At 30.6% G+C, this 13,675-nt stretch overlaps 1 protein-coding gene across 2 annotated transcripts in view; it reads right to left on the bottom strand.

Moving 5' to 3' along the window:
• Positions 1-3,589: 3,589 nt before the first annotated feature.
• Positions 3,590-13,675, bottom strand: part of LOC139484966 (bridge-like lipid transfer protein family member 1) — an 84,102-nt gene continuing 74,016 nt past the window's right edge. For both annotated transcript variants that reach the window (XM_071269036.1, XM_071269035.1), the window contains 6 exons: positions 12,078-12,332; positions 7,221-7,391; positions 6,457-6,630; positions 5,731-5,859; positions 4,966-5,086; positions 3,590-3,948 (listed from right to left, as the gene is read on the bottom strand). In XM_071269036.1, the coding sequence (XP_071125137.1) occupies positions 3,738-3,948; positions 4,966-5,086; positions 5,731-5,859; positions 6,457-6,630; positions 7,221-7,391; positions 12,078-12,332 (1,061 nt within the window). In that variant the 3' untranslated portion in view covers positions 3,590-3,737. The remainder of the gene's footprint in view (positions 3,949-4,965; positions 5,087-5,730; positions 5,860-6,456; positions 6,631-7,220; positions 7,392-12,077; positions 12,333-13,675) is intronic.

Genomic DNA, 13,675 nt, shown 5'->3' on the forward strand with positions numbered 1-13,675 from the left:
TGATAATATATCTAAGGTAATTCCATCAATCCTATAAGGGTATTGCTTTAGAGTAACTCCTCATGTGAAAATTATATGTTAAACACTTTTGTTTAATCATCTTTATTTCAAATCCATCAGTCCTTAGTTTAAAATAGACACAACATTACATTTATTCACTGATAGCAGAGACTTGACCTTTGCACCAATAATATTCTTAGTGACTATTTGTAAAAGTTTTACTGAGTACTTTTAAGAGAGAAAGAAGACACTGTGAAAGGAAGAACACACATATACACATGATTATTTTATGTAGATTTCTCTGTAAAACTGTACACATCATTAAAACAACTCAAAATAATCAGTATTTTAGAACAAATAAAAGTTACATGATTTGATGATTTCATATTTATAGAGTACATAGAATGTGTTACCAAAATAATACATTCATTTAAAAAATGTTGAGAATTCTTCGTGGATTTGAACCCTGATACTTATACATTGAGTATGCTATATATTTTCTTTTGTTTGTCTTGACTAAATAACTAAAACAACTTTAAAGGGAAAATTCACGATTTTTTACTTATGGTTTAAATATGTTCATTATGACATAATATATATATTCACAAAGTTTTATCGCTATATGTGCAGTAATAAAGGAGAAATTCAATAATTAATGAAAAAATATCAACTACTTCCTGTAGGTCGTGACGTTTTCTCCTGATTTTTGCATGCCGGGATTTAAAATACAATCATTAAAAGTCTTGGTTTTTAATCATATTTTAACGTAATCGTAAGCGCGCCGATGACTTATGCTTTATCTAATAACCATCCGATAATAAGAAGATAAAACGCACAGACGTTCAATTGTACTCATTCGTGAGATAAATTATCTATGTTAAACGTATATATTCGAATTATTTTTGTAGACAACACAAAAAGTTATAAATTTATTTTTAATAAATGCATTTTCGGACTGATAAGGTGAACACATTAAAGTACAATAATCTGTAAAGACAATATGTTGGTGTACTATTATTGACCTTTTACTATCTCTGCTATGGCTAGGTTTATACGATGTGTGTATTCACGGTTCTGTGGCAATACTCGTAGATGGCTTGTTGAAAGGTAAATTGTTATTTGCACTTCGGTATTTAACCACGCCTCTAGGGCACACCTTGCCAGGTGTGACTGTCTATTCGGATCAGTGGTAGCATTTAATACACACATTAAAAATACATATTCAAGTTGGTGACAAATAAAAATTGGTCGCCGTGGAATTATTTAATTATATTTGGTGCTATTATTTATTTGAATTCAAATAAGTTAATTTACTAAGAAATACACAATTTTCGGTTAAAGACGGGAAACTTAATTCATATGTCAGAATGAAATGATATACAAGTCTTGTCCTTGATTTATGTCTCATAAAAAAGGGGGACTTAGAAATTAGAAATAGCTTTACTAAATCATTTTTATTTGTCTTTATTAGGCGAAAAAATGTACGAGAACACTTACATTTAGACTTTTGAAAGCCATGTATTAATTAATATATGAAACTATCTGAAGATAACTCTACCGAAGCGGAATATAATATGTACGAATAAAGAAAAAAATATTTTTGTAATGGAATCGCGAAAAATTACGAATAGATATTCTTTTCAAGTGTGATAAACGTCAACCAAATTTATTCATAATCGGGAACGTCCTTATTAAAATCTGAGACAACTATAATAATCGTCGTCTCCCAACGTATATATATACTTAAATAACTATTTGATCAACGATGTTTAAAATTAAAAGACAACGAATTTAATGTTATCTTTCCCTATTTCTGAATGTTATTATAAGTCTGTTCAACTTGCAAGAATACCCCTAAAGCGGACAAATATCCGACAAGCAGTTTATTCTTTAAATTGCTGTCATTGAATATCAAGAAAGAAAATAAATCCCGAAATTGATACTCAATAGTTTTCCTAGAAAATATTCACATTCCTTGGGGATTATTAGTGTACGTCCAGTTGCATATATTTTACATGAATGTTGGAACAATTGTGATGATGACGAATTTCGTCCTTTATTCGAGAACAATTTAATTGATATATAAATCTGTGAGTTTACTATGTTCTTAACTTCGATGAACCAAAGCAAGTTATAAATTGACCTGTATTTAAATCAAATTGGTTTTTTTTTCTTCTTCTTCTTTTGGTATACAATAGTCTATCGAATTCGTTGATTACATACTGTTGGCATACGTGGACTAGTCTATTTACAAAACTTTTACCACAATTTACACAAAATGTATGTTTCTTTCTTATGTTCAATGTATACATGTATACATATTTTAAATAGCGCTACTGACTATAGTTCCGTAACTTTCTACCAGGCGTATGTATACACGAATCGTCGACAAGTGCGCACATTTTTTTAGATCAATAATTCTGGTATGTTCCAATCTGTCCTAAACTATTGACAACGAGTATATATTACATTTTCCCAAATTAACCCTTGGAAAAATATGTAAATAGATTTGTATTTCTTCAATTATTTTTTTTTGTATTATTTTTTTTTTATAAATAATATTCTTTACACCAGAAATGTTATTTATAAACAAGCGTATGAGTTCAGTAATGACTAGTATATTATATCACTTTCGGACACGCAAGACAAAAATGTGTATTATACATGCACCTGATAGTTCAAAATGGAAAGTTATAAGTAACGGTCGTGTACACTGATCAATACCTACAGAAGTGAAACGATGCATGAACTTGCAAGCCCGCCGGACAGGAAATCGATTGAATACCTGGACGTGTCACCTTACACCCCTTCAAATACCTTTGGGAGTAATACCTTTAGCCATGCTGGTGATCAGATGAGGGAAGATACGAATTTATTTAAATAAAGTTTATTACTTGAAAGAATTATGAACGAATTAGATTTTCGAAAACAATTTCCACGGAACACTTATTTATCATTTTATGATTTGAACTTTGACTTTTTAACTAATTACAATATTATCAGTTTAAAAATAACAGACTATATGGTTATTTAAAAATATAAGACCATTTTCCGTATCAAGTTAGTCAGTCAGATAAAACAACCGTACGATTGACAAGATATCGACACGCAATTACGACTACATCGTTTACTGTAGTTTTGTTCCTTTGTGGTTTATTGACATATCGTGATTTTTCATCGGAGAAGGTGACAAGATGGCGGCGAGTAGAGAACTGATACTCAAAATTTAAAATCGATGGTGATCTCTTATTTAGCGGAATAAAACTTTAATATCTACAAATTTGAGCATTTTTATACAGAATGGACATAATATCAATTTTTGATTTTTTTGCGAAGTTTCCCTTTAATTATAATACTTTAGTTTTCCAATATATCTAATGTTTTAAACCTGCAACATTTACTAAACATTAACTATTGTGAAATTATTATACATAAAATGATCAATATACAATAATGAATGTTACTGAAAACAAATATAATAAATTAAACTGATAAACAGCAATGGTTAAAGAGACATGGGAATAACTATAGGAAAAATGCCATATTACAGATGAAACACAAACACGGTTTATTCACAGTCTGTAAATAACATAATTAAATATATACAAATATAGGTACACACTTTCATGAGTAGTATAAATATACATGTTATATTCCACAAATCTAATGTAGTTTTTATTGTGCTCAATATTAATCTCTATATATTAATACATTATAAAAGGGACATAATTCAATCACTAACTCTCTCCTTCTGTCTGTTCTTTAGGTTTCTCTCTTAATACTGTAATGAGATATTCGATAAGTATAGATAAGAATTTATCTAGTGGGTCCATGAATCCACGCTGCATCCATTTGGGTATAGTGACTCTAGCATGAGTAAATCCTAACTTCTGTAGCACGTAATCCACACCAACAGGGTCTATTTCTTTACTGGCCCAATGGAGTAATCTAAAATAGGTAATTTGAAATAGTAAAGTCTTGTCAAATAGCCTTATTATGAAAAAAGCCCATATAAGAAGGTTGTATGGTCAATTTTTTGGAAAGCCATAAGTAGAAAATATTAGGATTTCAGCATGAATGTGCTGTCCATTATCATCCATAAGCAAGAATTTAGTTTCTTTTAGGAAAAAAAACTTTATTCAAACTCATTGAGGTTGATGTAGAAAGTATAACTATATTGGAATCTGCAACACTTGAACTATTTACCTCATAGAACAATCACTCTTGTATTGAAACATTTTCCTTTCATGTCAAAATTTTATTTGAACTTCTTGGTCGCCAGTTATGTAGGACAAATAGAGAGAAGAAGTAATGTGTTTTGAGACTTATAATTATATTTCATTGCCGGAAAAAGTAATAAACTTTTTCAGAGTGCATTTCTGATCCATATCATAGGTTTTTAAAATATGTATTACTACACAATTAATAACGGCTTATTTTTTATATCAAAAAGTCATTATTTTATAAGATTTAATCAGAACAATACTGACTTTTGGCAATTCTACAAAAAAAGGCATTAATATCAGTTTCTCAATCAAGAATTAAGTACTTATAAGTAGTTTTAAATACTAGTTGACTCAAAGTATTGTAAAGGTGTAGGATTTTAAACTTTTCCCTGTATATTATATAACTGATGACCTAGTGTTTTAGAAATTTATTTCACATGAAATTATTGCAGTATACTTTACCCAGGAATCATAGTATTCCATTGCCAACAATGTAAGTAGCTATATATACTGTAAATTCAGAAAATATTGTGTGCATTTATTATTGCAATTTTACCATTTTAGACTTAAATGCGATTTTAATTCTTATGATTTTGGGGAAAATCCTGCTTAATTCATATTAAATATTTTAAAATGTGAGTTTAAATTTTTGCATTTACAACTCTGTCACAACTTTCAAAATAATAAAAACCTCACAATAATTTCTGAATTTACAGTACTCTCTTAATGAACTACCTACCTAACAGTTGGTTCTAACTTCCAGAATTTACAATTAAATTCTCTGCCATCTTCCTTCAATGCTGCTGTTGGGTCAGTCACTTTTTTCTTCTCTGTATCTGTTTTGTATGACATTCTACCATCTGTACAACAAATACAAGATGTAGTGAAAAATAAAATGAAAAAAAAAAGAAAATTGAATGTCATTGGGTAATTCTTTACCTTAAACCTGTCTATACAAGATAACTGTTTTAGGCTTTGAGGTTGCATCTAGATATTTCCCTTATTTGGTTTGGTCAAATAAGTAAATTCAGAAATTTAGTATTTTTTTGTATCATTGGGAAAATTACATAACGATTTCGTAAAAAAAAAGGAGAAGGTTAGATTTAAAATGTTCTGATTGGATTTTGCATTTTCTGAAATTGTTGTTGATGTTTGGTGATTGATTTACGCCGTATTAGCACAAAAAAACTATATATTGCGGGAAGAGCTATTTTAAATATTGTAATAGGGAATTTGTAATTTTCTAATTAATCATTTTCGTTAATTGTTCAACAATCACTATAATATACAGTACTATTGCTGAATTGCTGTTCATTCACTCAACTTCTCATCTTCATAAATAGGATTTTAAGGAATATTTACTTTTATAAATACCAAGATGTCATATGTTGATTATTTCCAATATAGAGAATAAGTGGTCTCTTTACACAAAATGTCAGCTCTTTACATGTGTTGTTTAATCATAATTCATAATGAAAATAAAAGACAAATAGTAAATACTGACCTTTATCTTTTTCTTTAATGTACAATGAAATGAGGTCATGTAAGAAGAGGATGACCTCAGCATCCATAGCAACATAGATATGGTCTTCAAACTCTGTTACAAAGGTCACTTCAACTACTGGTCTCTCATCTGTAAATAAATATAATATTATCAAGTTTGACATGCAAGATTTTTATTTTGAAAAAAAAATTCAACAAAAATAACATACTTGGTAATATGACAAATAAGGCATCAGAAATATACTTTTAACATTTTCTTTTCGTTGGTACTTTTATTCATACAGCTCTTTCTAACCAACTTTGAGACTAATTATTTTAACAGTTTTCTTACTTTGTTAATAGATTCATAAATGTTCAAGTTTGACATCTTCATTGATGATTTGTATTTGTCTTTTTCTACTCATGAAAGTTGCCGTTTATTAAGTGGTTTAGTGTATCTTCTACCACAATGCTTAAAACTCAATGTGTTTCTTAGTATTTATGTGAAATAATCCCATGATCATCTTTTTCATACAATTGTGTACAAAGTGTAGAATCAATATCTCTGTTCCTGATGGGATGGGATCATTATCTTATAATTGGATTCTTAAAAAGTGGCAGGAAACAGTCATCCTCTGTTTTTTGGGGTTTTTTTTGTAACTTAGTTATTGTTTTACCAAAAAATCATCACTTTGAAACTGCAAGTATTATGCAAGAAGGTTAGGCTATTCTACATGACTATATTTACCATCAGATTGAGGTTCATATTCTCCTTGTTTGTGAATAGATTTGAGGCACATTTCTAATGAGGGCAATACAAATATCATCTCTGTATCGTGGAAGTAATCCTGTGTACGTCTACGTCTGTGGTCCTTTGGACTCTCAACACCATACCTTTGCATGGTTGGAAAATTATCTAGATCTGGGAATAGAAAAATTAAAATATTATTCTCAACAACCAGAATAATAAGTTAGTTTTTGAAATGCTCTGTGATGATGTATGAACTACTTTTAAAACTCTGTTGAATATTGACTTGTAGATTTTTGGCACTCATGGCATTATCATGGCAGCTAAAATGAATGTTATGATTTGGTGGAGAAAAAGGAGAATCCAGAGAGAACCATTATTCTTCCAAAGGAAAACTGTCATTTCTGTACAACAAGGAGACAAAAACATCTAGCTAAAAGCTGGTTCAGACATTTGAACTCAAAACCTTAAAAATGACAGGTAAGTGAGCACTATAGATGAACTATACATAGAAGACTCAGTCATCAAGGCTGAACTCTTCTTGAAATAGAGCAAGAAATCTAAATATGAAAAGGAAGTACAATACTATATTATTACATTTATAAATAGATGTATACAACTGATAGAAACAGTACTGAATATTCACATTATATTTCTACAGATAAAACAATTCACTTACATTTTTAAAATTGGATTTTAAAGTGTTTTCTCTGGCTATAATATGTTCAATTTAAGGAATACAACATTTTGAACACAGCAATTACCTTTAATTTCTGATGTAGCAAATGCATAATGGAACCATTCCTGTACACTGGTAAATGTTGGTGGCATTGTGTGACCTCTGCTTATCTTACAGACAGAAGCCATATTCTTTCCTAGAGTGTGTTGTGCTTCACGGCCAATATTCAATTTCAAATCTTGTACTATATGGAGATCTGAAGAAAAAATTGAGACATGCATTTTTCAGGAATTATAGTTATCCCGTACCATTGTAAACTCGTACCAACGTCAACTCGTACCACTAAAAAAAACCTCGTATCAATGCAAACTCACACCACTGCTAACTCGAACCAACTTATTTAAATGCATTTAAATGGTGTTAAATAATGAATATATACTTTACTTTTACTCAATACCTCTTGAGTCTGTAAAATATATATATAATTTGAAAGTACAATGACCAATTTGTAGCTAATGTTCCTTGTCTATTGGTCCTGGATAGAAAATACTTGAGACTGTTTTTTTTTTTTTTTAATTACTTATATTTGTTATATTATTAAAGTTTCACCCCAATAAAATATTTATTTTTCATGAATAAATCTTAGCAGTTAAGGGGGTACATAACACCTAAGATAAGATAACTCTTACTCATAGTCTGATTCATTGCTGCGTTTAAAAATCATGCGCAATATGCAAGCTTTTAAAAGATGATGATCAGAATGTTTACATTATTGCTAAGAGCAGCTGTATTCTCAGATCCGGACATCCTGGCATTTACATTTGTCAGGAGGTGATGAAATCCGGAATCCTCTAGATTTTTCATCTATTTGAAGGGGATAACTGATTATTTATATTGCCGATTATTTTTTAACCAGAGGTTATAGTATGTTAAAAATCAAAATGGAGATAGTATATAGTGTCTTTAACAGTATTAAAAGAGTAAAATTACTATATTCAACTGGTAATGATATATATCAATTAAATTAATTTGCAATAAGTCTATGGAAAATCTAGAGGAATCTTATCCGCATCACCTATCAACATTGTTTAAATAACAAAAATGCTAATCATTGATTGGTCAGTTACATGTTGTGATGTCACTGCAGATCTGAGAATACTTAGTGTTATTCATTCAATCTTTTAATCCATTTAAAGTTACTCATTTTCAATAAATGAATCTTTAAAGAGAAAAAAAAGGGAAATTTCAGAGTGAAACAAATTACCAAAAGAAAACCAGGACGTTAGAAAAGTAGGGAAACAGAAAGGACCATAACTGTTTTCGTTTTTTACTTGCCAATGCCTTGGTCTTTCATAAAATAAAATAAAGCACTAAGTCAAAAAAAAGTCTAAGAATGATACCATTGGATTTTAGGGGGGGAGGGGGGGGGGGGGGCTAGAATTAAAAATGTTGTCCTGCATTTTTTTAATCATTGGAAAGGGGGGGTTGCACCATGATCTTTTTTTTTTAAGCTCGGGATTTCGGGATAAGGGAATTATTTTTTTGAACTCCGGAATAGCGGGATTTAAATTTATTTAAACTCAGGATTTCGTGTTTTTAAGCCCGGTTTTTCGGGATCAGGACCCCTTCTACCCTCCCTCATCTGACATCATTGTCCTGAATTTTAATTTTTCATTCTTTAGGGACCTGCAATTTTCATAAGTTTATTCTAAAATTGTTTACATAAATTGTAAACTTTTTTTAAAACCACACATGTGAGTTTTTAATGAAATATGGGCTTAGTAATTAATATGCGTAGTAATGTTATGATATGAATAATTTATAATTTTAAAATTTCTGGCATATATTTTTGAAGTGCAATTGAATATTTTATTACATGATTTATATTCATGTAAAGAGTAAGAAGATACCGAGGGGGATAATCAACCACCAGTGCATCATTTACATGTCATGGAATAAAGACAAAAAGAAGAAAAAAAACATCCGATTCAGTCTACAACATTTGTACAAGACAATACACACACGTATGCACTTTCATATTCATCTGAATAAAAAAAATACTACATCTTTCTAGTATCTTTTTTCAACCTTTATCCTGACAGGTGAAGAAAATAAACGAGTGTCTTCTATTCCGTCCGCAATTTTAGGGAAAGAAAAGTCTATATTTAGAATCGTGGTTGAAACTGAAACTATACACATGTATGATATAAATAGAACATGTTATTTTTGCATTATCAATTTGAATTTCGAAGGGATAGCAAACATTTTTATTTTTCTTTTATTGTGCTTTTGTCATGTTTGTGTATCCTTCCGATTTTTTTTTTATCAAATACAATTTTGAAATAAATATAAAAAAGAAAGTGTGGTGTTTTATTGCAAGTGACAAGTGAAATTTTTTCTTCTCAAGTCTCAATTCAAGATAATTACTGAATAGAGCAATCGTTCTCTATAATAACAAGGGGCCCAAAAAATAATGTGAAACTTGTAACTGCCGTGCTTTTAACTAAAAACAAGTTGTATCTTATTTTCATAACCTCTGCTGAAATACTAAAAAAGTTCTATGTTTAACGAACTTGATTTCACAGTATAAGGATTTTGCACAGTCAGCTCTATTTCATCTCTCATGAGTCGTCATTCTTTGCACGAATAGTTTTGTTCTTAAGATTTGAATTGTATATTTGTGAATCTGTAGACCAATAAATTGAAAATCTTGATCATGTAAAGCATCTGCCAACTTAAAAGCTTTTCCCTATGTATCATATGTTTTTTGACGTATCAAATCAAAAATCAGTTACATTCTTTTTTTGACCCTGCAACTGAATGTTTGGGGGGTGGTATTGTTTTACCCCTGTCCGTCTGTCCTTCCGTCCGTCCCATTATTGGTATATATTTGGCATAACTCCTCCTACTGATTCCTAGGAAGTTTTCACCTTGCTGTCTGTTGAGTAGTTAAGTACGTACAGTGCGCGCTTCAATAGAAACTATTCCTTTTTCATACAATTTTATGTGACTACATGTCCATTATGTATTCCGTGTTCATAAATTGGTTGACATGTCATAAAATGTGTCTATATTGTTGTATGGTCGATTAAAGCTGGTGTAATATGATTGTTTTAAATAAATATGAATTCATAACTACATAAAAGTCATGGCCCGTACAAGTGTTTCTTAAAAAAAACCACAATTATCATCATCGGGGTCAACCTTCAAGGTCACATGACGGTCACAATTTTAAGAAGGCACACTACCTCATGATGATGCATCCACATGCCAAAGATGTAAGACCTAGGTCAAGGGCCAAGAAGTTATGGCCTACATGGTTGTGTTTTAAATAAGCTATTGGTGTGTTTTAAATAAGTTTTTCATGAAAAAACCAACATAAAGTTGACCTTGAGGTCACATTTGAAGGTCACAATAAGTTCATCATGATGCAAGACACTTAACCCCGTGATGATACATCCACATGCTAAATATCTAAGGCCTAGTTCAATAGACGAAAAAAAATATGGCCATAATGCACTTTTGAATAGATTTTGCCCTTATTTAATGAACCAATTTGAGGGTGAGGGGTACTTTAAACTTAAATACCAAAAAATCTAACGGTTAAATCTTAAAAAAATTTTGCAAGAACAACCGACTAGTATAGCACTCCAAATGCTTATTTTTTTGAAAAAATTAAACGACACATTTTTTTTCCAAAAAAAAAATTCTTCTTCAAATACTAGAGGCAGAGCATTCACTTTTCGGGGCTGATTCTGACATCCCCTATTAAATTTCGGGCAAAATTTTAAATCTAGAATAAAAAACTTACAAGAAAAGGGTATCAGTGAACTAATATTCACCTCAGCTATCATTATTAGCTATGCTTTTGTCAATTTAGGATTAAGTTTTAAAATTTTTAACATATTTAACCCCATACCCATATTTCAAAAACTTCCAATTTTGGCCGATACTAGTATGTAAAAGATGCTATATTTGAGTTGCCAAATCTTTTAAACCTTTGGTTCAAATCTTTTAAAATTTTTACAAGATGTTTAGGTTGGCCTAGTTTATCAATGAAAAAAAATTAAGAAAAATTAAACGACAGGAATTTTTTGGGGTATAGTGTTGGGTACCCCCTTAAAACGGTTAATCAAAATGATTTCCAAAATGAAATTCTTACTGTCTATATATAACAATGAAATGTAACTGTTTCCTATTAAGGGGTTTCCCAAATTTTCCCGCCAAAAAGCACATGGCTTCCAACAATTGTAAACATAGCATTCGATTTGTGATAATGGATTACAGCTTTAATTAATTTAATTGGATATAGATATTCAACTTAAGGTACAGTTAAAGCAATGTTTTTTTTTACTTTCTTCTGGATTAAAACTAGTTTGAAAGATCGGTTTAAAAAATAAAGCTTATAAAAACATTCGTATTTTTGTCTAAGCTTTCCTTAAAATCCAGTATAAAATTCAAATAATTCAACTTTATTTTTATTAAGTTCACAAAAAAAAACACCATAAAACATTCATGTTTTTTAATATATTTTTAATGGTACGACTTCCCAGTGGTACGAGTTTACGTTGGTACGAGTTAACTTTTTTGGTACAAGTTAACTTTTTTGGTACGAGTTAACATGGTACGAGTTTTCCGTGGTACGAGTTAACTTGCTTCCATTTTTCGGTATAATCATTTTAATACTTCAATCATATTTGAATTTCAAGGATAAATATTTTTTTGAGATGTTGAAATTGGAACATTTTTAAAACATAACTTAATGATTACTTATCAACAGTTTTTTTTCTAAATTCTAAGAATGAATTCTTGTTTTCCATTTCATCATTAATAAGATATCATGAGTGGGCAAAAATAAAATTCCTCTGTTTATTCATCTTTCAGTTCATCAACAACAAAAGATACTTTTTTTAAAAATTCTATTTCTATTCTATGAACTAACCTCCATCCTGTGTTTTCTGAGCTTCTGTAGCAAACACAATAAAAGCTTCATTCAAACAGAACAGTGCCCATGATTTTGATCTAAAGTTGATACCATGGAAACAAGCCAAGGTCATGTTGTTGCCATGTAAACTAATGTTGCCACCTAAGATGGTACCTTCTTTAGGAATCATGGAGGGTAACATGGAGAATTTACAATCTGCTATCATCTCAAACGCCTTCTGCCAATGTCTGTGATATTTAATGTCCCATAAATCTGAAATAAATTTAAATGTCTTGTTTGGTTAGTGAATAATATTGGTGTTCACTGAAAACAAACAACAATCAAAGAGTGCTACAATTGTGCTCATGATACATGGTCTCACACAAAAAAATCTATAAACTCAACAAGAGTGCACACACTGAAATGTCTTACCTTCTATACTAATCATTGATATTATGTTGATAGTCCTAAGTATAAAGCTAAGCTTTATTACAACTTTCACATAAACTTAACATTAACCAAGATAACTAAACAAAGACCATTGAACCTTGAAAATGAGGTCAAGGTCAGATGAACCAAGCCAGACAGACATGTACAGCTAACAATGCTTCTATACAACATATATAGTTGACCCATTACTTATAGTTTAAGAAAAATAGACCAAAACACAAAAACTTAACACTGTGCAATGAACCGTGAAAATGAGGTCACAGTCAAATAAAACCTGCACAACTGACATAAAGATCATAAAATATTTCCATACACCAAATATAGTTGACCTATGGCATACAGTATTAGATAAAAAGACTGAAACTCAAAAACTTAACTTTGCATGACCACTGAACCATGAAAATGAGGTCAAGGTCATATGACATCTGCCCGCTAGACATGTACACCTTACAATCATTCCATGCAACAAATATAGTAGACCTATTGCATATAGTATGAGAAAAATAGACCAAAACACAAAAATTTAACTATAACCACTGAACCATGAAAATGAGGTCAAGGTCAGATGACACCTGCCAGTTGGATATGTACACCTTACAGTCCTTCCATACACCGAATATACTAGCCCTATTGCTTATAGTATCTGAGATATGGACTTGACCACCAAAACTTAACCTTGTTCACTGATCCATGAAATGAGGTCGAGGTCAAGTGAAAACTGTCTGACAGACATGAGGACCTTGCAAGGTACGCACATATTAAATATAATTATCCTAAAATTATCCTGAAAATGAGGTCAAGGACATTGGACATGTGACTGACGGAAACTTCGTAACATGAAGCACCTATATACAAAGTATGAAGCATCCTGGTCTTCCACCTTCTAAAATATAAAGCTTTTAAGAAGTGAGCTAACACCGCAGCCGCTGCCGCCAGATCACTATCCCTTTGTCCAGCTTTCTGCAACAAAAGTTGCAGGCTCGACAAAAATTCCATGCTGTAGTAATTTAAGTTAAAATTTCTAAAATAAAACTTACTTGAAATAAAAAAAAAAAAAAATTGTCCTAAGAAATGAAATAACTGTGAAGAAGGCATCTGCATAGATACTATTAGTTCCCGTTTATAAACTATGAAATTATTAAGAAACAGAAGGTTCCACTTCCATC

The sequence above is a fragment of the Mytilus edulis genome, chromosome 8 (assembly GCF_963676685.1).
Source record: "Mytilus edulis chromosome 8, xbMytEdul2.2, whole genome shotgun sequence".
NCBI classification, from domain to species: Eukaryota; Metazoa; Mollusca; class Bivalvia; order Mytilida; family Mytilidae; genus Mytilus; species Mytilus edulis.